Source organism: Xiphophorus hellerii, chromosome 16 (assembly GCF_003331165.1).
Source record: "Xiphophorus hellerii strain 12219 chromosome 16, Xiphophorus_hellerii-4.1, whole genome shotgun sequence".
NCBI classification, from domain to species: Eukaryota; Metazoa; Chordata; class Actinopteri; order Cyprinodontiformes; family Poeciliidae; genus Xiphophorus; species Xiphophorus hellerii.
The window spans coordinates 16,216,136-16,240,235 of NC_045687.1; the positions used below are offsets into that span (position 1 = coordinate 16,216,136).

At 40.8% G+C, this 24,100-nt stretch overlaps 3 protein-coding genes across 6 annotated transcripts; 2 read left to right on the top strand and 1 right to left on the bottom strand.

Annotated features, from left to right (window-relative positions):
* Positions 1 to 495: 495 nt before the first annotated feature.
* On the bottom strand, positions 496 to 12,975 carry LOC116735728 (myosin-14). Of its 2 annotated transcripts, none has more exons than XM_032587790.1 (18): positions 11,680 to 12,975; positions 11,271 to 11,334; positions 10,214 to 10,499; positions 9,967 to 10,072; positions 9,781 to 9,853; positions 9,105 to 9,214; positions 8,697 to 8,923; positions 8,261 to 8,499; positions 8,007 to 8,117; positions 4,505 to 7,390; positions 3,209 to 3,356; positions 2,968 to 3,073; positions 2,560 to 2,716; positions 2,412 to 2,477; positions 1,572 to 1,658; positions 1,332 to 1,440; positions 1,132 to 1,214; positions 496 to 836 (listed from the first exon to the last, which is right to left on the bottom strand). In XM_032587790.1, the coding sequence occupies exons 1-18, from the start codon at positions 11,697 to 11,699 to the stop codon at positions 780 to 782; spliced, it is 4,935 nt and encodes a 1,644-aa protein (XP_032443681.1). In that variant the 5' UTR covers positions 11,700 to 12,975; the 3' UTR covers positions 496 to 779. The 2 variants fall into 2 exon arrangements, with proteins under 2 accessions (XP_032443681.1, XP_032443680.1); XM_032587789.1 differs by having other exon boundaries at positions 9,781 to 9,856.
* Positions 12,976 to 13,126: 151 nt separating this feature from the next.
* natd1 (protein NATD1) lies at positions 13,127 to 16,284 on the top strand. Of its 2 annotated transcripts, XM_032587792.1 has the most exons (4): positions 13,127 to 13,341; positions 13,435 to 13,566; positions 14,285 to 14,403; positions 14,951 to 16,284. In XM_032587792.1, exons 1-4 carry the CDS (start codon positions 13,251 to 13,253, stop codon positions 15,065 to 15,067), a joined length of 459 nt encoding a protein of 152 aa, XP_032443683.1. In that variant the 5' UTR covers positions 13,127 to 13,250; the 3' UTR covers positions 15,068 to 16,284. The 2 variants fall into 2 exon arrangements, with proteins under 2 accessions (XP_032443683.1, XP_032443685.1); XM_032587794.1 differs by lacking the exon at positions 13,435 to 13,566.
* Positions 16,285 to 17,566: 1,282 nt separating this feature from the next.
* Positions 17,567 to 21,776, top strand: tmem11 (transmembrane protein 11). Of its 2 annotated transcripts, none has more exons than XM_032588218.1 (2): positions 17,567 to 17,696; positions 20,516 to 21,776. In XM_032588218.1, the coding sequence occupies exon 2, from the start codon at positions 20,523 to 20,525 to the stop codon at positions 21,030 to 21,032; it is 510 nt and encodes a 169-aa protein (XP_032444109.1). In that variant the 5' UTR covers positions 17,567 to 17,696; positions 20,516 to 20,522; the 3' UTR covers positions 21,033 to 21,776. The 2 variants fall into 2 exon arrangements, with proteins under 2 accessions (XP_032444109.1, XP_032444108.1); XM_032588217.1 differs by lacking the exon at positions 17,567 to 17,696 and adding an exon at positions 18,046 to 18,154.
* Positions 21,777 to 24,100: the final 2,324 nt, after the last annotated feature.

Below are 24,100 nucleotides of genomic sequence, written 5' to 3' on the forward strand. Positions count from 1 at the left end.
TAGAAAGTAATCTATTTTAAAATTATTTTAACAAAAGATTTGGAAAAATAATAATAATCTCATTTAATATTTTCCCCCAATCAATTCAATTCAAGTAAAATATATTTTTTTGATGTCAAAGGGAAATTAAAAATACAAATATTTAACTAATCTGCGTTTTGTAGAACAGGCTGACATAGAATCCAAGAGTGGTTTCAGAATATATGGTGTTTAAGGAACTGTTTTGATTTTTAATGTAATGTTCTTTATGAAGGCAGCCAATTTAAAACTCTGTCATAACAAAATTAGACTTTCTAGAAAATGAAAACAGCTTAAAATGAAAAATAATGAATCTTGATTGATCAGATTTAGATTTTTTAAATTATGGCGGTAATTGGTTATTAAATGTCATCATTTATGGTTTATTTAGATGATTTTAATTTATTTAGTTGATGATTACTCTGCAGCAACTGGATTTCTAGTGACTCTGACTTTTGTCAATAACTCCAGACAACAGGAGCAATAAACCATTTTAATGAAAACATCAGTGTTAAGTCTACTATTTTGCAAAGTCCATGAGAAGCTGCAACCCAACATATGTACAGTACAATTTAAACCCGACGGAGCTTCTGTGTGCCAGAGGAATAAAGCCCGTTTCTTGCTCCCTCTAGTGGTCGTACCTTCAAGTCATACTTCACACAACTACCTCACACGACATGATGTCCACGGAACAATAACACAAGCATCCCTTTAAACAGATTTATGACGATTTCCTGTGACGTCAGTTCGCTTCCTGTAAATCAGGATGACTCAAACAACTTCATCCTTTCTTGGGTAGAAAGGCCGTCTTTTAAACTCTGAAAAACATAAAAAGAAGAAACAAAAAGCTGGAAAATCATCATAAACAGAGGAAAACAGGAATAATAGTTTAGATCTGTTGAGCTGAGCGTTAGAGCCCCTTCCTAAGGTTGGTGCAGCTAAACAAATCTTGAAATTGGTCCATTCCTAACCAGCTATAGATACAGAACTCAGTCATGTGAAGAAAGTATCATAATCCCATTTTTCATTTAGTAAATAGAATAAAAATGAATCAAATGTAAATTACATATATCAAAAACAACAAATGACAAAAAAGTCTGTGTTGATTTTTACCCTTGATCTGAATCCTCGTATTTGACGCAGGAAGGAAGTTTTCTCTTTCTTTTTGATCGCAGGGTTGTTTTTCACAGAGTCATCTATAAATAAAGACAAAGTGGCAGAAAAGGCAGCGTGAAGCCAGCTTTATAGTTATTTAATAAATAAAACAATACTTTGCATCTTTTAAAATGAGGACAGAGTGAGAGTTTACTCACCAACACGATGTGCTGAAGCGTCTCTGCTCGGAGACCAAGTGGCAAACTTGGCTTCGTTGTAGTTGTTTGTATGAAGCGACTTCAGTTTATTTTCCGCATAAACTTTGTCCTATAATATATGGAATTGTACATAATAATACAGTATGCATTGTGGGTTTTATGTAGAATTCACAAAACAACTTCTGTTAGTAACAGAGATAATTCCTGTTGATAAAATTTGAAATTTATAAGATTTTTTACCATTTGAGCAATCTCTAAGTCCTCTCTGAGTGAGATCGCTTCCTGTTTGAGAAGCTGCATCTCTGCCTCCTTTGCCCTCAGGATCATCTATTACAACAGAAACATCATACAGTGTCACACATATACCATAACTATTGAGTTTTTCAACATTTCCTCATGTTTCATACAACATTTATTTGGGGATTTCATGTGAGATATCAACGCTAAGTTGATTTAATTAATATGTTTGGGGGTTTTTTTACTATTAAAATCTGGAAATTTCTATGTATCCCTCTTGAGTTGAAACATTGTAGAGCCACATGTAGTAGTAATTTAAGCTACAAGTCTGTTGGAGTTTGTCTCTATCTGGTATTCACTTACAGACTGAAGTTTCTGCCAGTTTTGTTTTGTTTTGTTTTTGCTAAATAGCGGAAAATCAGATTGGATGGAAAGCATCTGTGAAAACACTTAATTTTAAGTTCTGCTACAGATTACCAGCTGAAGTTTGACTAGGTAAGTTTATCAATAAAATAAAGTGCGATTGATTACATTGAGTCATTAGCTTTGAAATAGTTCCTTATCCTGAACAAGCATGTGGCCACAGTAGAAAGGAACTACTGCCTTTTATTCCAAGTTAAATGATTCCAGCTTTTTCCTGATGAATCTGTTCCTAGTTCTCGCGTGCTACCTTGATTTGGACAATCACATATAATCTCAATAAAACATTAGTTTGTTTTTGCATACTAGTGCATATTTTCAGAGTACATACTATATAACATTAATGGTAATATGACTTCTTTTTTCTTTTTTGTTTTAAATGTTGCTTTATTAGACCCCTCCCAAAACTTTATAGACACCTACTTCCATCTGGCAAACATCAGACTGTGCTTGGCTTCCTGGTAGCCGAGTCACTTCTTCTGGCTCTCTCTTGACAGGAAATAGAAATAAAACATTTTTGTAAGACTAATATTGAGTCTACGCACTCTAAGTGAAAAGAAAATGTTTCCACCTGCTTGTGTTTGAGTTCCTGGTTTTCCTGCTGGTACTGCATCACTGATTCCCTCTCGGTCTGCAGCTGCTGGCTCAGCTGAGAGTTTTCCAGGCATGTTTTCGTGTGCTGATCCGACAACACCTCCAGCTCCCTCTGCAATAATTGGATCTCCTTCCTGCAAATGAGAAAAAGCAGAGGCATGGACGATGTTGGAGAGCTAAGTGAGTTTGGGAGGAAATTGCATTAGGTGGTGGCAGTTATTTGATTTATAAACCAAAAACGGAAAGTAAGAGAGCCGTAATGAGAAAATGACATTATTGGACAAATAAAGAGAAACAGAGAATCAATTATTTACAATTCTTCTTTTAAAAAAAAATATATATTGGGAACATTTGAGGTCCAAAACGTGCATTTCTGGCAACTCACTCGTACTCCACGTGGAGTTCAGAGACGTCTGCACTCTCCCTGATCTGCTGATTCAGTCTGCTTCTCTCCAGCTCCTTTTTATGAGCTCGCCGCATCGCTACGATGGCTGTAAAAAATACAAGTCACTTTCATATCCCTGCTGCTGGAGGCTTACAGTTATTTTTTCTCTATTATTAATAATTGCTTAGCACAATTCCCAAGAAGAAGAACCAGACAGACAAAATGATAAAACTGTATCTACCGGACATAGTAGCAGCAGTTTCCTCCTGCAGGAGCTGGTCTTTCTCCCTCAGAAGTTCGGCTACCTGCTTCTGATGCTCCTGCTGAAGGTCCTTTATGATCTTCCTGTGCATCTCCTCCATGGCAGTGAACCCAAGATCACACGAAGCCTGTAGCGAAATGGGGAAACTAGTTTTGGCTGCAACAAAGGTGATTTAAGCGGACAGTTCTGTTATTGCTAAAGCAGAAAATAATATTAAAAATAGAAATGATTAATTTGGTCATTATTGCACCTCTAACCTCAGGAGAAGAACAACAAACACTCAATTGTTCCCTCCTCCACCTCCCCCTTGCTGGACAACGGGTGATACCTGTTTGTGCTGATGCCTCTGTTTTTGCGCCAGATGCGGCTAAAATCTCCAATTAGATTACTTCTGTATTTGATGAGAGGAAATTGTGAACAAACTTAGCTCAGAGATTAAACTTGTAGCATCAACTTGCTACTATGTCAACAGTTCTTTGTGCTTTCACAAAGTAAATTTGCCAATTCCTTCTTACATTTACATTTTGAACTATTTGAAATACTTTTATTGATCTACATGCTGAACCACTCAAATCAAACTTAATAGCATTCTCATTTTCAATAAGCAAATATTAACATTTTAGAGCTATAGTCTGTGTTAAAATTCACACATTTGTGTGAGAGGCCCCTGCAGGTTTGAGGGACCCCAAACAGCAGCTCGTTTCGCGTATGCCTAGGGCCGGCTCTGCTTTGCTGCAAAGGACCAGGGAGTTGTCCAGATGCTACTCTGCAAGCCAAAGGTTTCCAGTTTTTCCTCTTACAATAAAAATGTAAATTCTTTATTCTTTTTCATTTCAAAATCATCCAATATCAGGAACAACATTTCAAATTTCCCTACTTTCCCGCTTTTGAAGGTTAATGAGTCAGAAAGATAGTAAAACACAGAGGTGGCAGCATCATGCTTAGGGGCAGCCTTTCTTTCACAGGGATGAGAAACCCAGAGGAAAACCCAGTGGAGGCTGAAAAAGTTCTAATACTGGAGTGGAAGTTTGCTTTACAGTAAGACAATATAATGACCTAGTCAAAGTCCACATATAAAACAGGTACAAATGTTTATTGTTTGCAAAGCTAGTTGAGACCTAGTTTAATAACAACCATTTGTACTCTGCTCATCCATCAAAGACACGGTGAATGCACAGTTCCTAAGAAATTGCTTGAAATGTCCTTAGAGATATTCTATATTCACCAGCAGAGAAAACATTTTTTCAAAATCTAATGAGAAAAAATTTGTACTACCTGCAGCTTTTCCAGATCTTTCAGATAAGCTTCTCTCAGAGTGGCTCCATCAGCTTCTTTGGTTTCGTCCTCCTGTGCTTTACGCTCAGCCACAGCCTGGTCAGACAGAGAGCAGATGGGAATCTCCTCTGTGCACAGTTTGTGCTGCCTTTCTTTAGAAACACACGATTTGGAGTAGTGGCCGTGCAACTGCTTCATCTCCTCCTCGTGGATCTGCTGCAGTTCCTTTATCTTCTCTTGAAACTCCGCCTCCAGCTTCTGTATCTGCTCCTTGTGACAACCCTCGATTTTCTGCATGTCTTCCAGCAGTTTCTGGTTCCCAGTCTCCACCGACGTTATCTTCTGCTCGGCCCGCTCCAGCTCCTCTCTCAGCACGCAGTTGTCGTCCTGAAGCTGGTTGAAGGCTTCGTTTAAAGCCTCCTGCTCTTCCATCACGCTGCCAAGCTCCTGCTCCTTGCAAAGATCTTGCAAACTGTTCTGTGACGCCTTGCTTTGCTGAAACTCTTGTCTTGTGTCTAAATAAAGCCTGTCAGACAAATACATCAACTTGACCTGCTCCTGGAAAAAAGTCAGATCGGCTACAGAAACATCGTCCCCGCTATGGTTCATACCTTCTTGGACTTGGGTGTGGTTGACAGGAAGCTCCTGGCAGACCTGACATAAGAACTTTGCCCGCTTTTGCAGCCGAGACAAGATTTGCTCCAACAAACCTCTTTCTCTCTCCTCCTCTACCTTTTTCTCCTCAAGTCGCTTCTTTATGCATTGTTTTGCAGCTTCATCTGAATCTTTAGCTTGCTCGTCGTAAGGAGACAACTCAGAGGGGCTGATGTCTGCCAGGCCTTCCCGCTGATCATGACTGTTTATTTGAATAACGCTCTGTTGCTGAAGTTTCAGAGCAGCGTAAATGAGCTCGGCTTCAGCACAGAACTTTCCTATCAGGCTCTCTAGAAGCTGACCGCCGTCACATCCGGTTCCTCTGGACTCCATCCTTTCTTCACCTTTTAGGCTCAAGATTTTGGAGATCAAGTTTTTGTAACTGCGAACCAGATCGACCTTATCCTCCTTTTTTGCTGCAGATAGCTCGCAAATCCCGTTTTGACTCTGCAAGACAGAAACCATTTTCTCCACAACAAACAGCTCCTTGATCAAATACTTCCCCACGTCCGACATGCCATGTGAAGGCTGGGTGTTGGCGAATCTAGAAACGATCTCTTGTTCAGCTCCAACTAGTTTCTCGTTGCCAAGGATCCTGCCCTCTTCTTTGCTCAAGTTGCGTGCCTCCTGCTGGAGTCTCTCAGCATCCTTCTCCCCTTGCTGAAGGCAGCCAGCGACCCCGGCCAGCTGCCTCTCTAAGTCGAGGGCGTTGACGGGAGTTGCCTGAAGCCTCTCCCCGCAGGCCTGGACGACATTGAGAGCCACCTGAAACCTGCCGACCAGCATCCTGCAGCGGGCCTCCGTCTCCTGGGCAAAACGCTGGCTCTGCTTGGCCTGGCTGTGGAGCAGCAGGCTGAGGTGCTGGGCCGTGGCTCGGCTCTGGGTCAGCTGGGAGCAGAGTTGGGGGTCCTGGCAGCTGATGTGACCCTGCTGCTCCTCCAGTCTCTGGGTGATGTCTCTCAGTTTCTCCTCGGTGACGAACAGCTTGATTTCAAGCAGCTGGATTACGGACATGAATTTTTCCGAGTCGTCTCCGGCAGCGGTGAGGTGCTGGCATGATGCATCCACTGAGCGGGAGCGGGATCTCGCGTGCTCCAGAGACTTGCTGTTGCTTTCTTGAGAGACCTTCGTCAACTGAGAGTTTGGAGCCTCGAGAGTTTGTCTGTCTTGACCCTTCTGTCTGCCTTGAGGAAAAGAGCAGGTGCAAACTCTCATCACTTCGCTCAGTTTCACTTCTGTCTCCTCTAAGCTGTTACCCAACACCTCCATCTTCAGCAAGACCTCGCTCAGCTCCTGCTCCTTGCTGTCCAGCAGCCTTTCATAGCCTTCCCGGATGTCATGTGTTTCAGACTCCCTTTGCTGCACCTTCCCCAAAGCAACCTGCAGATCCTCACAGGCTCTCTCGTATGAGTGCTCCAGGTTGTAGTAGTGTGTTTCCTCTGTGTTCAGGCGATCCTGCAGCCTGCCCACCTCTCTGTCTGCCTCTGACAGCTGGCTCTGCAGCTCCTCACAGCGACGGTCCAGCTGCTCCCGTTCCTCTTGCAGCCGCTGCACGGCTGACACTGTATGAGCCAACTCCTCCTGCAGTTGCTGCTGCGCCTCTTCGATTTGTCTGGTCCACGTCTGAGTCTTGCTGAGGCTCTCCAGCTGCTGCTCGGCCCTCTCCAGTTTGTCCCTCAGGTCCTGGGAGTGTCGCTCGGCCTGAGCCAGGCTGGCGCCCAGGCTCCTTCGTTCCCTCTCCTGACTCGCCTGGAGGAGCAAGAGGTGCTTCTGCAGGCGGGCCTCTTTCTCGGCCTGAGCGTCCTCGTAAGCGCGAAGCTGGCCAGACATCTCCTGGAGGTGTTTCTGAAGCTGTTCAGCCTCCTGTTGGAGGCTCTGTTGACTCTGCAGCTCCTGCTGCAGCTGGGCCACCTGGGACTCTGTCTCCCTCCTCTTCTCTTCGCTGGCGTTCAGCTGGGCCTCCAGGGAGGTCACGCTGTGCTCCCACTCCCTCTGCTGCTCCTGAAACCGCTGGCGGTCCTGCTCAAGGTGCATTTGAGCGAGCGCGGTGGCGTCCCCGGTCACCAGCAGCTGGGCCTGCTGGGCCAAGAGGTCGACTCTTCGCCGCAGCTCGGCCTCCTTGGCCTCTTCCTGGCTCCTCTTCAGCTCTTCAAGCTCCATGCGGAGGTTGTGGTTTAACCTCTGCAGTCGCTGGAAGGTTAAGGCTTGCTCTGAAGAAGAATTGGCGTCATTCTGCAGAGCATATCAGGAGAACAAAGATTTCAGTCTTACAACTTGCACAATAGAGACCTTTAACTTAATTATGGCTCCTCTTTGTAAAAGATACAAGTCCACAGCATCACAGATCCTCCATCATGTCTAATCAGTAGGTGTGAGATGTTTTTCCTCATACCCGTCCTTTGTTTCACCCTAACTCCACCTGGACTGTGGGTTTCGGAAAAGTTCAGTATTAATCTCAGCAGAGCAAAGCACACAGCTTCGATTAAAAGCCCAGCTGAGCTTAATAAACTCCACAGGTTTACGTTTGTGATGGTGGGACCGTAAAAGTTTTCTTAATGGCATTCCTAGCAATGTACGGGTTGCTATTGAGACAGGTTGCTATTGTGCTCCCAAAACACCATTAGATTACTAATTGCAAATTCCTAGAAATTTTGATCAACTTGAGGGAAAAGAAATTGTTGGATTTACCTTAAAGAAAAACGTTATGGGTATCAGTGCAACTGTGTGGTATCTACTGAAAACACATTTTAGCCTCAAAGCAAATGTATTCAAATTGAAAGTATACCAGGGATGCAGATAAATTTGACGCAAGGTTAATCATACAAATGTCTGATAGTCTTAATTTTACCTGCACACAAAGAAGTTTCTCTGAAATAATCTCTCGTTCTTGTTGCAGCTCGTCCTGCAAACTCTTGTTTAGCTGCTGGATTCGTGACAGCTCTCTTTGTGTTTGTTGCAGCTGTGGAGAAATAAAAGCAAAAATAAAAAAATAAAAACATGCTAGCCTTCTATGAAAACAAGATAATCCATATTTTGTTTGTCCCATTGAACTTTATACAAGATTTTCAGTTTGCAGCAGTTTTGTTGTAGATAAAATCTCACCTCTTTGACAAGTTGCCCAGTTTGCTGCTGACTGAGCAGTGCTGCACGGTCCTTTGCACATGTGGGGTTTGTCAACACCTGCTGCTCTTCCCTCTGTGCCTCAGTTTCACAGCCCTGTGAACGCGGCTGCTCAGCTGCTGTCTCTGTACCTGCATGTTTCCGGAAATCCTCACCATCAGACAGCACCACTGTTGAAGACGAGTCGTCGCTCTGGAATCCCTCAACAGATATAGATGCGTCTGTCGCAATACCACCTGTTAATCTCATCAAATGTTTTATGTTTCATAAAAAAAATATTCACTGAGAAAAATGTTGATGCGTTTAACACTAAAGAATACATATTCCACACGTTATCAATCAATTTTAGCACAGATCTCACACTTTACTATTTTCTTAATGCAACATCACAAACATCTGGGCTGGTGACATATCTCACCAGTCTCATTGGTTTCCACAGGAGGGTGGCACTGGGCTTCTTCAGTCTCCTCCACCCGCTGTGGAGGATTTGCAGGTGGAGAAGAGGGTGAAACAGGGGGGCGAGGGGATGACGGGTCTAAATCGGCCAGGCTTTGCGTTCCTTCTAGCTCCTGTTGAGACGTCAGTTCTTGTTCACGTGACTCTTTGCAGTCTTCCAGCTCCTCTTCTTCATTCTCTGCAACGGAGCTGGGAGACAGAATTGCACTTCCTCACACAAAGGGTTAAATGTCAACTCAAATTACAATTATCACATTTTATTCCAAAATTCATTCCTAAACCCAATGAAATCTGAAATGAAAAGAATGTAGTGCACCGGAAAATTGTGTCAACTTTAACGAGGTCCCTTAGGGAATAACATAAAGCCTACCTTTGGTCTTTTTGTGTACGATTGGGCTGCACATTTTTAAAAACTGCTTGCACCCAGTTGTGCTTCAGTCCAGCGGTCATTGCACACAGTGTGTACACCCCATCTTTGATCTGTGATAACAGAAAAAGATATTAATTTCCAGCATCTTGCCCTGACACATCTGCAGTGTATCTTAAAGGTGTACACACCAGGTAAAATGAACATTTCCCATGTAACCAAATGAGACCATGATTAACCATTTAATACAGTTTTTCAAATTGCAAAGTAACACATTTTTCCATCAGGAGTCATCCCTAAAACAAACAAAACTCTTTGAATAAAAGACAATTTAAATAACTCAGTCCATATCCTTAAACTCATGCTTGGTTTAAGCTCACCTTTCTTTCACATTCAGCATAGGCGTCTATATTCTGCATCTTAATTTTTCTGTTGATCCTGGCAAAGGTCCTCCAAATCAATTCAATTCCTTTTAAGGTCAATGCACAGATTTTCTTCCAGAGTACTGGATTCTGGCTAACCTTCGTCATATTTTCTTTAAATCTTTTTGTCTCGATTTATTTTGACTCACTGTGATGCTAAAAAAAATTAAAACCTTCTTTTTCTTTAACTTTCCGGTGAATCCATGTGTGCAATTTTAAACGACAGATGAGCAGTAAAATGAAAGTATATATTGCACCTGCTTCTTTTCTTTCGTGGTCTGGTGATGACATATGGCAGTCGAGACCACAGAGGAGGAGGATGGAGTAGAGCTGCTGCGTAATGTTAAAAATGGTAAGGACACAAAAAAGATGCATTTCAGAAAGAAAACACTGAAGAAAGACTCGCAAAATCTAAATATTCATTAAAAAAAATTAAACTTTACCTAATTCTCTCCACCGAAGAAGATTGTCTCCCAGAATCCAGTGTTTTCTTCCCAGTACTTTGTCCTTTTCTTACTTGTGAACTTGCACTGGTATAATATGTATCTTCTGTGGAATCAGAAAACCTCATAAATATCAAAGCATCTCAAATATTATTTTGCTGAAAATGATCATAACCCCTGCATAATGGATCGCACATATTTAAGAAAACTCACATAATTAGTAGAAACTAGTAAACAGGGCAATTACCAGTGGACCGCTCATCAAGTCTGCTGAGTGAGCGGCTGCTCCTCATGAACGGAGCGGCGGTCAGAGAAGAGGCTTGCAGGGAGGAAAAGCTGCGGCTGCTCCGCAGGCGGAGAGCTGGTTTTGCTGGTTCTGATGTTGGTCTGGTTGTCTGGTGGCTGCCGCTGCCTCTTCTACCAGCAGCTTTACTCCCAGTTGCTGTCGAGTCACTTCCTTTGCTGCTTTTCCCACCAGCAGTCCTAGGAGCGCTGCTGGAGTTCTGCTTGCCTCCAACACATCCTCTGAGCTCCTTTAAGAGAAAAAGACAAGAGTTTTCGCAAAAAAAAGAGAAAAAAGTAAGATATAATTCTAGCTCCTTAGTTGAAATATCAAACACCACACCACATGCTCATCCCAGCCAAGCTGGGTGTTTTGACACATGCAATCCAATAAACCCAGTGGGAGAGGCTTTTAATCCTGACAAGAGCTCTTAATTTACTTAAGTACCATCTGACCCACACCGAGGCCACAGACAGAAACAAACACACACACACACACACATACTTTAAACTTAATCACACTTGATCAAATGAGAGCCACCACATATAGTCAGTGCATTCCAGTGTCTGTAGATGCAACCTCAACTACTGCAGAGGCAATGAATCTGTGGCTGGAGCACAAGGCAGAGAAATCAATAGCAGAAAGGCTGAGGAGGCCTGACTTAGGGATTTGTGTGGACTGTAAATACACCGAGCTGATCTTTAGCCATTTATGGCAGCATAAATCAGATAAAACACATGCAGATCTCACATTATAACTCTGAAGTAGTTGTGCTCATATTACACAACAACTTTCACGTCCACAGGGAATATTGTTAATGGTAGAAGGCCAAATCTGAACGGTTTGTCCCTGGTATAAATGGTATTGTTTTATTAAATTGAGATCCATATTGACAAATACAATGTATTCCCAATTGCTGGATGACCTATGTTTGTATAAATAGATTATTTTCTTATTTTATTTAATAAAACTATTTAGTATTTCTACTGGAATTACTGGATTTTTACATTGTAATACTTACATTTTCTTTGTCCTTTTGCACAGGTTTGTTGATCTTTGTGGTTACCAGTGCCTCATTCGATCTGCTATAGACACAGACAGACGATAAATCATCACGGAAACCTTCACATATATACAAATGTCAGTGTAGACTTTTTTATGTAAATTGTTTGGGATGTCTTTGATTTAATTTTGAGAAAAGTGAATCTCTCTGCGCAAACTATGAAGATACTTCCAAGATGTTCTCACTTAAAAACAAACAAACGAAAAAAAAGCTCTTTCTATGTAACCAAAAATATTTTTGGAACTGGTAAAAGTTATGACCAGTTGTACAAATGTTTAATGAAACACATCTAGAACAATGTCTGCCTTAAAATGTTTTATACAACATGCAACATTTACTCACGTTACATTAGATCACATTGACCTACCTTTGCTTTTTGGATGCCATCTTCAGCTACAAAGTGAAGGAAAAACTCATGGAAACAAAAATTGAAACGTTTTCATGCTTATATGATCACCCGGTGCAAAAAAGGGGTCAGCCTGTCTGGCAGAAACTGGTGAATAAATCACAGACAGGTGAACAGTCCCAAAGACACCCACACAAAGACTCACCCACACTTAATCCTATGCAAACTTGACACACTCCATTAGAGTTTTGTAGGATTAGCCCGACAGCTCGACAGGATTACCATGCTGTGATTTAAGAGAACTTGATGCAATAAACCTTTTGCTACCTTACAAAGTTCTCCAAATATATCAGATTATTAATAAATCTCTTGTCCACAGCCCTCTTTTGCATATTTCCAGCAGATTTAGGGTTTTAAAACTTTAACTTTCCTCACAAGAAGGAATTATTTTTTGGATCTGGTTTAAAGTAAACGCTTTCTTCATCATACAGCATTGAAACAGACCTGGAGATTTTGGTTGAGAACTGATTGCTGTTCATGATTTAATCATCTTTAAAAGCGAAGACCTCAGAGCATTATGCTGACACCGCCATGTTTTACCGTGTTGTTGCAGTGTGTATCTACTGTATGTATGCGTGTACATTCAACAAATCATAACATATTCTTCATCAAGGGTTAAAGAAGTTTTAGAAAGGATTCATTGTTTTTGTTTGTTTGTTTTTTCTTTTATTAATTTTGCAACATTATTCATCATCTGGTCACATTAAGAATCTAAGAGATGTCTGTCTTCACTGTGCCACAGAATATGCACATACAGTATGCATATGATTCTTATTATTTCTTTTTAGCTTTACTGTAACCTTTCTGCAAACTGTGGCTTTAGCTAGAGGAGTGTAAATGAACAAATATCAAGAACACACCACCAGAACAGCGTTTGTCTTTTTTTTTTATAATTAAAACTGAAGCGCATCAACTTTCAAAGTTTTTATGTTATTTTTTTTACTATACAGTCTTACGGATTTATAGTGGTAATTCGATTGAGACCTGTTGGGTTTGTGGTCTAATTGGTACAATATAATTTATTCAACGTTTAAGTGAAAACGCATGATAAAAGTGATTCATGTTGCTCGCAGTTAACACACACTGTACATGCTCATGAACCCCAGCATCATGTTTAAAAAAACAAACAAAAAAAACAAAAAAACATGTGTATTGTCCCAACCATAAAGGTGCAGACTATTTTAGAATTGAATACTGAGGTAAAATCAATACATTAAGCACTAATGCATTTATGTAGTGACACACAAATGCAGTACTATTACAATAATACCTCGATGTTGTTTGCCAACCGAAATAATAAAGAGAAGAATACCTTAATGAGCAGAGCCAAAAGGTTCGGATCATTATCCTAAATCCCACCGCTGTGTTCTCCTCTGTGACATCGCCGCTCCTGATTGGCTGATCATCACGGGACCTCACAGCTGATTCGGTTGGATGGAGTGTTTTCCTCTGAGCAGTTCATCATCATCATCGTCTCGTGTAGCCATTTCTGTTTAGCAGAGAAAGCCTAACAGACCGACACCTCTGCCGAAATGGCACAGGCCAACTCGTTTGATGCAAACAGCTCTCAGATTCAGGTGGAGCACGATAAAAAGCGTCGGCAGTTTGTCATAAGACTGAACGGTAGGCTCTGAGTTTCGGGGCTGGCACAAGGTGTTAGCTTTGTAACGTTAGCTTCCTGCTCTGCTAACATTGTTGTCGTTGCCCCTCGTGAAGGACTCCAGCTGCCATTTCAGGCACAGCTGCTTTCTTCAGCTCATGACAATGAAGCTTCACAAAAGCTGGTCTTTTCGGGTGGATTCTTGAATAATAAACCCAATCAGACCTATTTCTTCTTAAAATCAAAGGGTCTGTAAGATTTTTAACTCTCTTGGGTATCAATGCACTGTCTGTAATATGTCTGTTTTTTTCTTTTCTTTTTCAGAGTTTTTATTAATTGTCTTTGCATTCAGCTATATGTGGTGCTTAGTTTCATTTAGTAGTGGGAGACATAAGAGGTTGCTTAATCCATTGTTGTGAATAATGATCTTTATTTCCCTCATTTCTTTATTTCCCTCATTTTGTTAAGCAGCAGCAGGACTATTCTCCAGAAGCCTAAAATCATATCTGCTTAGCACACCTGTGATTTTTACTTTTGTAAGGGCCATATGGGAGCTAAGATGTCCAGGGCAGCACTGGCAGAATGAGGATGCTTTAGCACCATATAAACATGTCAATTACTTCCTAAAAAGTTATATTGCTTTTATTCATTTCAGTCAATAGGGACCTGAAACCCTTTGCTTGATGCTGATAATGGGGTGACTAGGTTGGATGCCATGTGTAAAGCTGAATATTATTTTATCCGAGCCCAGAATCTCCGTTAAGTTCCTGCTTTTTAACTGGCTGATTGGCGGCAGAAGTACAGGCTCACAAGAACCGGCACTAATTACTCACATTTTGTCTCACTATGTTTTATCCTTAAAAATATATTTTTATAATTCTTTTACCTCATGGAGTTTGTCTAATCTGATTCATTGGCTGTAGTCCTCAAAACAATCACCACACAAAAAAATGTGTGTGTTCTCAGGATCCCACGATCGAGCAGTCCTCCTGTACGAATACGTTGGGAAGAAGACGGTGGATTTACAACACACAGAGGTTCCAGATGCTTACAGAGGGAGAGGAATTGCCAAACACCTGGCCAAGGTTAAAATTTGTGGATTCGTTATTTTTCACTTTCATCAAGGTTTTGTTGGGATTTGCAACCAACCGACCTCCACACAAACATGTTGGATTTCCTGTAAGCAATAGAAAATTGTAGCAGCAAGTTGGGGATGGGCCGTGACGCATTATTATTAGTTTTTCTGAGTCTAGATGGAGCATTCAGCAAGAGGGATCTTTGAACATTCCTCTTTGCAATATCTCATCCAGAGTTATGAGTTTGCTGCCTGGCCTTGACATCTAACGCTCACTCCACAGGTTTTCAGTTGGTTTAGGTCTGGGGATTGAGATGACTATTGGAGAAGGTTGATTGTGTTTGGCCAACCACTTATCTGTTGATTTCTAACCACTTTCCCCCCATATTTCAAAGAATAAATGATGCCATGCCTCTTCAGATAAGTTCTGGGATATAGGCTATCCTACATATTCGTCCTTTGTTTCATGCCTATAAACTCAAGCTTATTCTTACCTGACATGGTTTCAGTTTAGGTCTTTGTAGCATTTAGAAACCTCTGTCATTGTTTAATTTCAGGCAGCCATGGATTTTGTGGTGGAGGAGGACCTGAAAGCTCACTTGACCTGCTGGTACATCCAGAAATATGTTAAAGAGAACCCTCAGCCTCAGTACTTTGAACACATCCATCAATGACCCAACAGGACAAGCAAAAAGACTTGAACACAGAGACTGTGTGCAGTAAGTTTTAGGCAGGAGGTTTCCAGGATACAACAAGAGAAGCCTCCGAAGCATTGCTAAACGCAAAACCAAGTGAACGCAGGTGATCTCAAACCAGAGCTGTCGCGTCGGGTGGACGCGGACTGCTGGAGCAAACCGTGCGATCTAGACTTGCAGAGACAAAGCAGCCCAAAGGTGGTGGCTTGTCCTTCTAGGACGTCGCCCCACCACTGACTTGACGCAAATGTTGGTTACAACAAAATGATGTCCTCCTTTTAACTACAAGGTCAGACCGACTTTGTGTCTTTTTCAAGTACTCAGATGAAGAGAAACTGTCATCGTTACACTTATAATATTGTAAAATAATGTTACTTTTAAGATTTTCCAATATTACTCATTTTTCTCTTAGTACATTAAAGTAGTGCTACTACTGAAGAGTCTTGGATGAAAAGACATTTTTAAAACCCGGCTATGATTTCTTTGACAGAAGAAGATGCGTTAGGGGTTGATATGCTAAGGATTTTTAATTACTTTATTCCCCTTTCTCTTTATTTATTTATCTTTTTTATTTTTTTGAAACTCAGTTTGAGTACAGGAGTGGAAACTGAGCATATCCATTCTGACTGTGATACAAGATGAACTTGAGGTTAGAGACACTGCTACTAGTTAACACTTCAGTGCGGATATCTATATTTACTTCAGCTCAAACCGGCATCAGTGGCGACACTCTTTAGATTCAGGGCATTTTTATTTCTTAAAGTGTGTTAGTCCTTACTCTCCAATGCAGGAAAATTAGCTTTCTCTTCTCACCACAGGAAAAAAAACCCTGAGAATTTGAGATTTTGCTGTAGACAATCGTCAGTGTTGAGGAGACAAATACCTCAGGCTAACTCAACACACTCCGAAACACTTTCTACTGATAACTGCAATAAAAATCCCTTTTTGTATAACTTTCATATGGTGGCATAAGGCCATAAACTGGCCAAGGCATTATTTTTTTTTGTCTTTTTTTATGTGGGTTTCTTTGGGTATTTTTGTAATATTTGTTTTGTATTGTTAAAACAATGCCTGATATGTGTACTGAGCAGGTGGCTCAGTCTAACAGATATGTCCAAATGTTCTTGTTACGCTGTTTTATACTTGATATCATTTTCTCTCTATTTGTTCTGAATAAATGACTCATCTACTCGTCACAGGTCAGTTTGTGGATTTGTTGAAAAGTGTGCATCTAAAGCACAGGTGTCAAACTCCAGTCCTGGAGGGCCACTGCCCTGCAACTTTTAGATGTGCCTCTGCTGCGCCACACCTGAATAGAATAATTAGGTCATTAGCAAGGCTCTGGATAACTGATCTACACAAGAAGGAGGTAATTAAGCAATTTCATTCCAGCGTTTTTGTACCTGTGGCACATCTAAAACATGCAGGACAGTGTCCCTTGAGGACTGGAGTTTGACACCCCTGATCTAAAGGTTATAGAAAGTTTAATTTGATGAAAATCTCGTTGCGCCAAACAAAAGTATTCATGCCATTTGAGTCTTTCCAGATTTTGTCATTTTACAACCACGAACGTCAATGGATTTCATTTGGATTTTTTGTGATCTACCAACATAAAGTAGTTGATAAATGTTAGATTTGACCTAATATTGAGGCCGCCCTTTGTCGCCAACAGGTGGTTGCAAGAAGAACAACATCAGTCGATCCAAACGCCTGATCTAATTCTTGTCAGTATCTGTAGGGGTGGATGGTTTGTGTGTTTGTTTGTACTTTAACATTTTATTAAACTACCCATTGCATTATTGTAATCTAATCCACTCATGAACAAAGACATTGATTTTCAAGGTCTTTGTCATCTGGTGAAGCTACAATTCAAGTGTTTAGTCACAAGGACCATTGTTACATCTGCAGAAGGAAAGAACATTATGTGGAAATATTTTTCAAGACTTCAGCAGAAGGATTGAAACTTGGACATAGATGGGCCAATAAACATGCTACCAGATTAGTTAAGAAGTGGCTTAAGGACAACATTAATGTCATAGAGTGGTCATCACAAAGTCATAAAAAGATTTGTGGGGAAAAGGGCAGCCAATAAACATTGGTCAATATTCCAGCAGCAAACTATTTTGAGAAACTTGTGGTGGGAAACCCAAAATATTTCAGCAAATAAAAATAATTTTTTGGTCATCATAACTGCCGTGAAACTGGACGTAATGTATATTCTATTATGTATGTCTGGAGTATTTCGAAAAGCAATAAGGTAGTTTTAACTGCACCTTCAAAAGAGTTTGAGAATAAGAATATTACGGTAACTCGGAAATAAAAACAAAAATAAATCCAACTGGCATAAAATTAAGACACTCTAGCCTTGCAGCTATACATAGCATTATTAAATATCCCCAGACGTTTTAACTTGTATTGATACGTGATGCGTGCGTCATGCTGGCTGGAACCTGAAGCTGTCACATTATTGTCCGCTGCCCAGCATGTGGTTCAAAGCGATCTCACATTCCTGAACGTAGCATTTATCTTTGTTACATCCACAGAGCGTCGGGTTTCGACAGGCGGACAGAAGCCTCACACACGCACGCATCCACACAGCACAATATGGGTGAGTGTCCAGAAATATACTCATAAAGCCGCAAAACAATAGAAGACAGCGGTATGTAGGATATGTTACAGTCTGTTCCAGGAGACGATATGTCCATGTTCTGTTTGCATGATTACAGATTTAAAATCTAAAATTATTAAAAATTTTAGCTTATGTAGTGCAGTACACTATATTTTTTTAATTAAGTAGATTTACCTTAATTATTTTCGACAGGTTTAATAAAGAATCTCGCCTGACCTCTCAAACTTGTTACAAAATACGTACAGCAAGTACACATAACCTCAATGCATCATGGGAACTGTAGTTCGGCAAATAAGCGATACCCACACATTCCGCCATTTTATTCACTACAACACCCAAAATGCTGAGCGCGACTGTACGTCAACCGAAATCACAGTCGTATCTTCCAACATGGCGTCGCTGGGAAGGAGGCGCGGTGTCCCAGTAAGCAGGGAGAGGTCAGTTACTCCAAATTCTGGCTTTAATGTCAATTTATCGATACAGGATATAGAGTTTTGTTAATGCCATGTTCAGTTCTCGAACACGCACTTTATTTGGGGTTCAAGCGTTTTGCGCCAACGAGAGAAATTTTATTTTTTTTAGCCATGGTTAGCTGTCGTTAGCTACCGTGGTTAGCAGAAAAACAAACTAGCTGCTCATGTGATATTTGGAGTATTTCAGGCAAACTGTTGAAAATGTGGAGAGAAGTTGCATTTCAGCACGAGTCTGTTCGGAAACTAGTATGTTGTACCGGGGGGACGCTTGGTTCGAGGTCTGGCTGGGCTGCGAGAGTCCGCGGCTGGGAAAGTAATACGGTCCTGAACTTTAACTGGACAGTCCTCCAAAACTTTTAAGTATACAGGCGACTGAGGTGCTTATCTAGCCGCCGCTCAGGGACATTATGTTCCTGGTTAAAATCGTCGGGGAATATGTAGACTGTCACCTAGGATTAATAACCTTATGCCATTACACTTAGGTGAGTTTTAATAGTTTGATGTTGAGTGTTCCGACATTTCCTCGGCGGGATCTGGAGGACCTCGGTGTAAAATCAAAATGCAACAGAGCAAACGTAGCTGTCACCACTTCACATGAGGTTCCAGTAGGTTTGTTGATAAAATGTTCAAATGAGTTATGGTCTTGATCCGTTGTATTATATTTATTTATTAAAATATATTTTAATAGCCTTGCTATGCCATATACATTTTACTAGAAACATAATTTTGGTTACTTCCATATATTCATATTTATTATGAGACGCTGTAATGAATCAAAATAATGCATGAGCTTCAATTTTGAATTGAGGTATACAATTTTATCTGGAAAAAAAAACATTTAAATGACACAAGAGTTGCTCCATTTATCAAGTTAAAGTCTTCCTTGTAGTCTTACTATTTGCAGTATTGCTATAAGAAAGAACCATTTATTGCCATATTTAATGGGCTGTCCTTGTGCAGCTTACATAATGTCAACATTCTGATTGAAATTCAGCCAGCCACATAGTTCATGTTGGTCCTAAAAAGCTGGAATTCTCAAATTAATTTACATTGAATGCTGTGAAAAGTTGTAGTCCAAAATCACAAAAACATGGTTAACTTCCCAAATGTCAAACTTTAAGATTGTTTTGTTTTTATTTGTTAGACTAATTGTTAGTGAATTGGACAGCATGGGACATAAAGCAATTGTTTTTCGCAGTAATCTGCAATCAGTTGCTTGCTGCTGCCATTGGGGATATTTACAGAAACAAAAAGACCTTGTGGATGCAAAAATATTGTGTGATAAATTAACAAGTTCTAGGTTGCAACGATTATACAGTAGATGCATGTAAACTACTGACTGTATTTGTGCTGTGTTCTTTATTACTTAAAATTTTTTATTTTTAAGGTAAATAGAAACAGAAACAAGTGGGGCTAATAGATTCCCAAAAATATTGAGTTGTGCAAGCACATTGATGTTTACTTCATCAGCCACTTCTGACTTTCCAGAACTCCCAGCATGAGCTAAACCGGATGACAGAAAACCAAGACCAAGTAATGTTTGTTTATGCTGTGCTTGTTTACCCTCTGAAGTCCAAACTTGGATCTGAGAATCACATCAAACCCGACTTAACTGTTCCAAGTTCGTCAAGCAGTAACACCCACTAATTATTTCCAGTGTTTGGATTAACTCTTGATTGCAATAAGCTAATAATATATTTTCTCAACGTGTCGCAGTCTCATACACTGCTTTGACGTGTTTGAGTCTGCTTGTTCTGTAAGTAAATGATTAAATGAAATGCAAATTATCAGAAACAGATAAATTTTTTACCACAGCTGTGACTAACTTCTTTATATAAATTTTTAAAAAGTAGAAAAAGAAGTACTATTTTAAGATATCTTTCAAGGCGGTGGTGGTTGAAAAACTTTGCCCTGGGTATTTATTAAAAAGCAATCATAAACATTTCAAAAAAAAAAATCTAAACCTGAAAGAAAAGAGTGGATTTAACTGAGGAAACATAGTTGTGTTAATGTTGACGACCAGATAGACGTGACACAATAAGCTGAAGCTGTACATGATTTTGTTGTCACAATATATGTGTGTGCAATATTCATATCAATAACTAACCTGTTGCTAAATATTAGCACCAGGTGGGATCTGGTCAGAGGTTTATATTTTATGCGTGGGAAATTTTCTAAAGGCAAAATTCTGATGCTAAAATCAAAAAAATAAAATTGATGAGGGAAAACTATGTGCAAGCTACCTTCAAGCTATTTCTATAATTTCTACGTTATCCTGGCGACTCACATTTTCCCTCGCCAACACCCCAATCTGTTTCTGTGCAGGGCAGTGATGGCCGACTCGAACTGCTACATCGTGCACGAGATCTACAATGGAGAGAGTGCACAGGACCAGTTTGAGTACGAGCTGGAGCAGGCGCTGGAGGCCCAGTGCAAATACATCGTCATCGAGCCCACGCGGATGGGCGACGAGACGGCCCGTTGGATCACGGTGGGGAACTGCCTGCACAAGACGGCTGTACTGTCGGGCACGGTGTGCCTCCTGACGCCGCTCTCGCTGCCCATCGAGTACTCGCGCTACGTGGCGCTGCCCGCCGGCGCCCTCAGCGTGGCCTGTGCCGCGCTCTACGGCATCTCATGGCAGTTCGACCCCTGCTGCAAGTACCAGGTGGAATACGACAGCCAAAAACTCTCACGGCTGCCCCTGCATACGCTGACCTCGTCGACTCCCGTGGTTTTGGTACGCAGGGATGACGTCCACAGAAAGAGACTCCATAACACGATAGCGCTGGCTGCTCTGGCGTACTGCGTCAAGAAGATCTATGAACTCTATGCGGTATGAGCGTGCTCTGAAGAGAAGTAAGAAAAAAAAAAAACATGAAAACAGAGAAAAAAAAAATCAACCATAACAACAGAACCTGCAAGTGGGAGGCTCAGCCGTTAGCGCCACATGTGGCAGGCACTTCCATGTAAACTCTGGTCAGAGGGATATAGTTAAAACTAGAGAAGTTCTTTTCCCACGTGTTTCCTTTACTTCTAAGTGACGACAACACATAGTCATTTTGTGCCACCTCCCTTCTCCTCTCCACCTTTGCCCCGACACGCAACGAACGGGTTCACACAAAAGGGAATGGCTGCAGTTCCTCTGGACTGAATCGCTTTGGATTTGAAATGGGACGATGTGTTTTATGTACCAGGCTCTTTTTTCCTTTCCCTCGAAGTTTTGCTGTACTCCTTTGTCGCTGATCATTACACCACAGTTTCATTAAACATTAGGATATTTCAAACGTACTTTTCTGTATTTTTTACCCCCCCCTTTTAAATCGATACCCTCCGATGTCTGGAAAAGAGCGAGAAGCTGATTCACTGACTGTCCTGCTACAGTGAACTGGTTTTAATGAATCAAATTAAAATCACACGAGAAGCTGATACAGCTGTATATAACATTAACATTAAGGGGAGACACAATGCAGACGCTGTTGAACGCTGTTGACGTTACACTGACCTGAAAAGCTGTAAACAGAAAACTAAAGGATGGATTCAGCTCAGAGGAACTAAACGGAATAAAACAGAATTCAGACATAAATGTGTTGACTTTTCTCTAGAAACTAGAGTCATATGTGAGGTATAGTTCCTTTAAACAGCTGAAATAACTCATTAAACACAGGAAATTGGTGCACTCGTTTACATTTGTTTTTGTGCTTCCTTAATCCAAATACGATCAAAACTATACGGACACCGCACACGCTTTTAATCATAGCACCGGTTTCCTTCTGTTATTATTCCAGAACCACTTTTAATGTTATGTTTATAATTGTCCTGTTGAAAAAGCTAGTTCTAAACCATCTGACCCCAAACCTTCAGAAATAGAAGTCGGATATTCCTAAAAACGCAGTTTAACGTCATCATGGACAGAGGGCGGCCACCAAAAATAACCCCCTCCTTCAAAAGCTACACCTTTAAAGCGCAACTACAGTTGCACCTGTGCTAAATGAGTTCTGGCATACAGTTTGCTGGTCACGTGAGAATGATTGGATTTTTTGGCCACAAAGATGAGAAGTGTGTTAGGAGGATTCAAGGTGAGGCTTTCAAACCTAATGACCAGCTGTCAAGCATGGTGGTGGCAGCATCATGACTAGGCTCTCTTTTTGCACAAGGTAAATATAATAATGAAGGAAAGCAGCCTCTGAAAACATCAAACTTGTGCACACATTTCTAGTTTGGATGTGGTTCCTGTATGAGCTATCCCACAGGCTTCTAAAGAATCAGAAACAGCATTAAATAGATTATATTCATGTCAATGTAAAGAGTGAACCTGTTGCACTAAAAACACAATTTATTTAAAATGTTTTTCTCTTGCCAGTGATGAGTTTAAATTTCTATTTGGGTTACATTCTATAGTGCAGCGAATTAATTGGTTTCAATCCATTAATCAATTAGGCTTGTCTTTCCAGTTTGCTACACCCAGGGGTGCAGCTACATACTTTCTGAGGTATATGCAAACATGTCATTGCCCCCCCTCCCCAATGACATAAACGTGTACAACTCATTTTAAAGTATCAATAATGATAAATGTACATATATGTAAATAAATTGCTGCCTACAGGGCAATTAAAAAACAATGAAACAAAAAACAGGGCAATATTTCATCATTTAATATATTTGAGCCAAAGAGCCACTTGTGTTCCCCTGTGTCTAGAACCGCCTGTGGGCTGCAGGTCTCAGGCATTTTGTTTGCATGTTTTCTATCATTCTTACAGCTTCATAGGGAGCCTGATCCAACCTGGCAACCCACATTAATAAAACGGTGAAATATTATTGACCACAAAACATTGTATTTATAAAGGATATCAACATTCTTCCGACACAATCCTAACAGACGTTTTTAATGTTGAAAAGATAAACGGTTTCTCTTCACAATATTTATTAATCTATTTGTATGATCTGTTCTTCAAATTGCCATTTATATTATTTTTCGGTCTCAGGAAATGACTGAGGGATGAAGAGACTGGTTCTTTAGGTTCTGCGGTTCCTCTCCTGACCCATTCTGTCTGATATCAACAAACCCACTGTGCGCCACTGAATATCGCCGACACATTTTTTTTTTTTAATGCCCCTATTAAACTTCACTGTGATTGTTTAGCCTGTGTCTTCCCACTACCGTCGGTATTTTTGCCAGAGGTTTTGCTTCTAATGACGGTGTTTTATCGGGTGGACATTTTAAAAAGACGCGGGTTGATAGCAGCTCACTGCGGCTGCGTAGCAACCGTCTCTAAGCAACCGTGACAACAGCGTCAGTTCGTGGGGGATGGGGGGTCTATTTAGGTCCCACAACGACAATTTAGCTGACCTTAATAGTTCCGTGTTTTGTTTTGGTCATTATTATTACACTTATTGTTGAGATGTGTGTGACAGGTGTGTCTATCAGACATTTATAGCAATACGGAATAAATCGAGACAACAACAACCGCCTGTCATTTTAGGCTAGCTTAAGCTAACCTGAATATTTACAACTCTCTTGTTGATACACTGACATTACTTACCTTCTGTCTTTCAACCATTTTGAAAAGCTTTTCTTCGTCTCTCCAACATCTTTATCTTTCCCCCTCTTCCGTTTTCTGTTTTGTGCACCATAGTTTTTTTTTTCTGCCGCCCTATCTTTAGCTCCCTGTTGTCGAGGCATTATTACAATTCAAATTTAAAAAATAAAAACCGCCTCAGCGCGTCATCAAAGGGCCGCTGCCCAGCTACCTGTATGGGAGGGGAGAACCTAATCAGTGCTGTTCCTCAGTTATTGATCATTTCATACACAAACAGCTGTTAAGTACATAAAATGCTGACTAGAAAAAAAATTCCCCACATCGTTTTTGCGCCCCCTCTAGTGCAGCGCCCCTATGCGCCGCTTTTTGC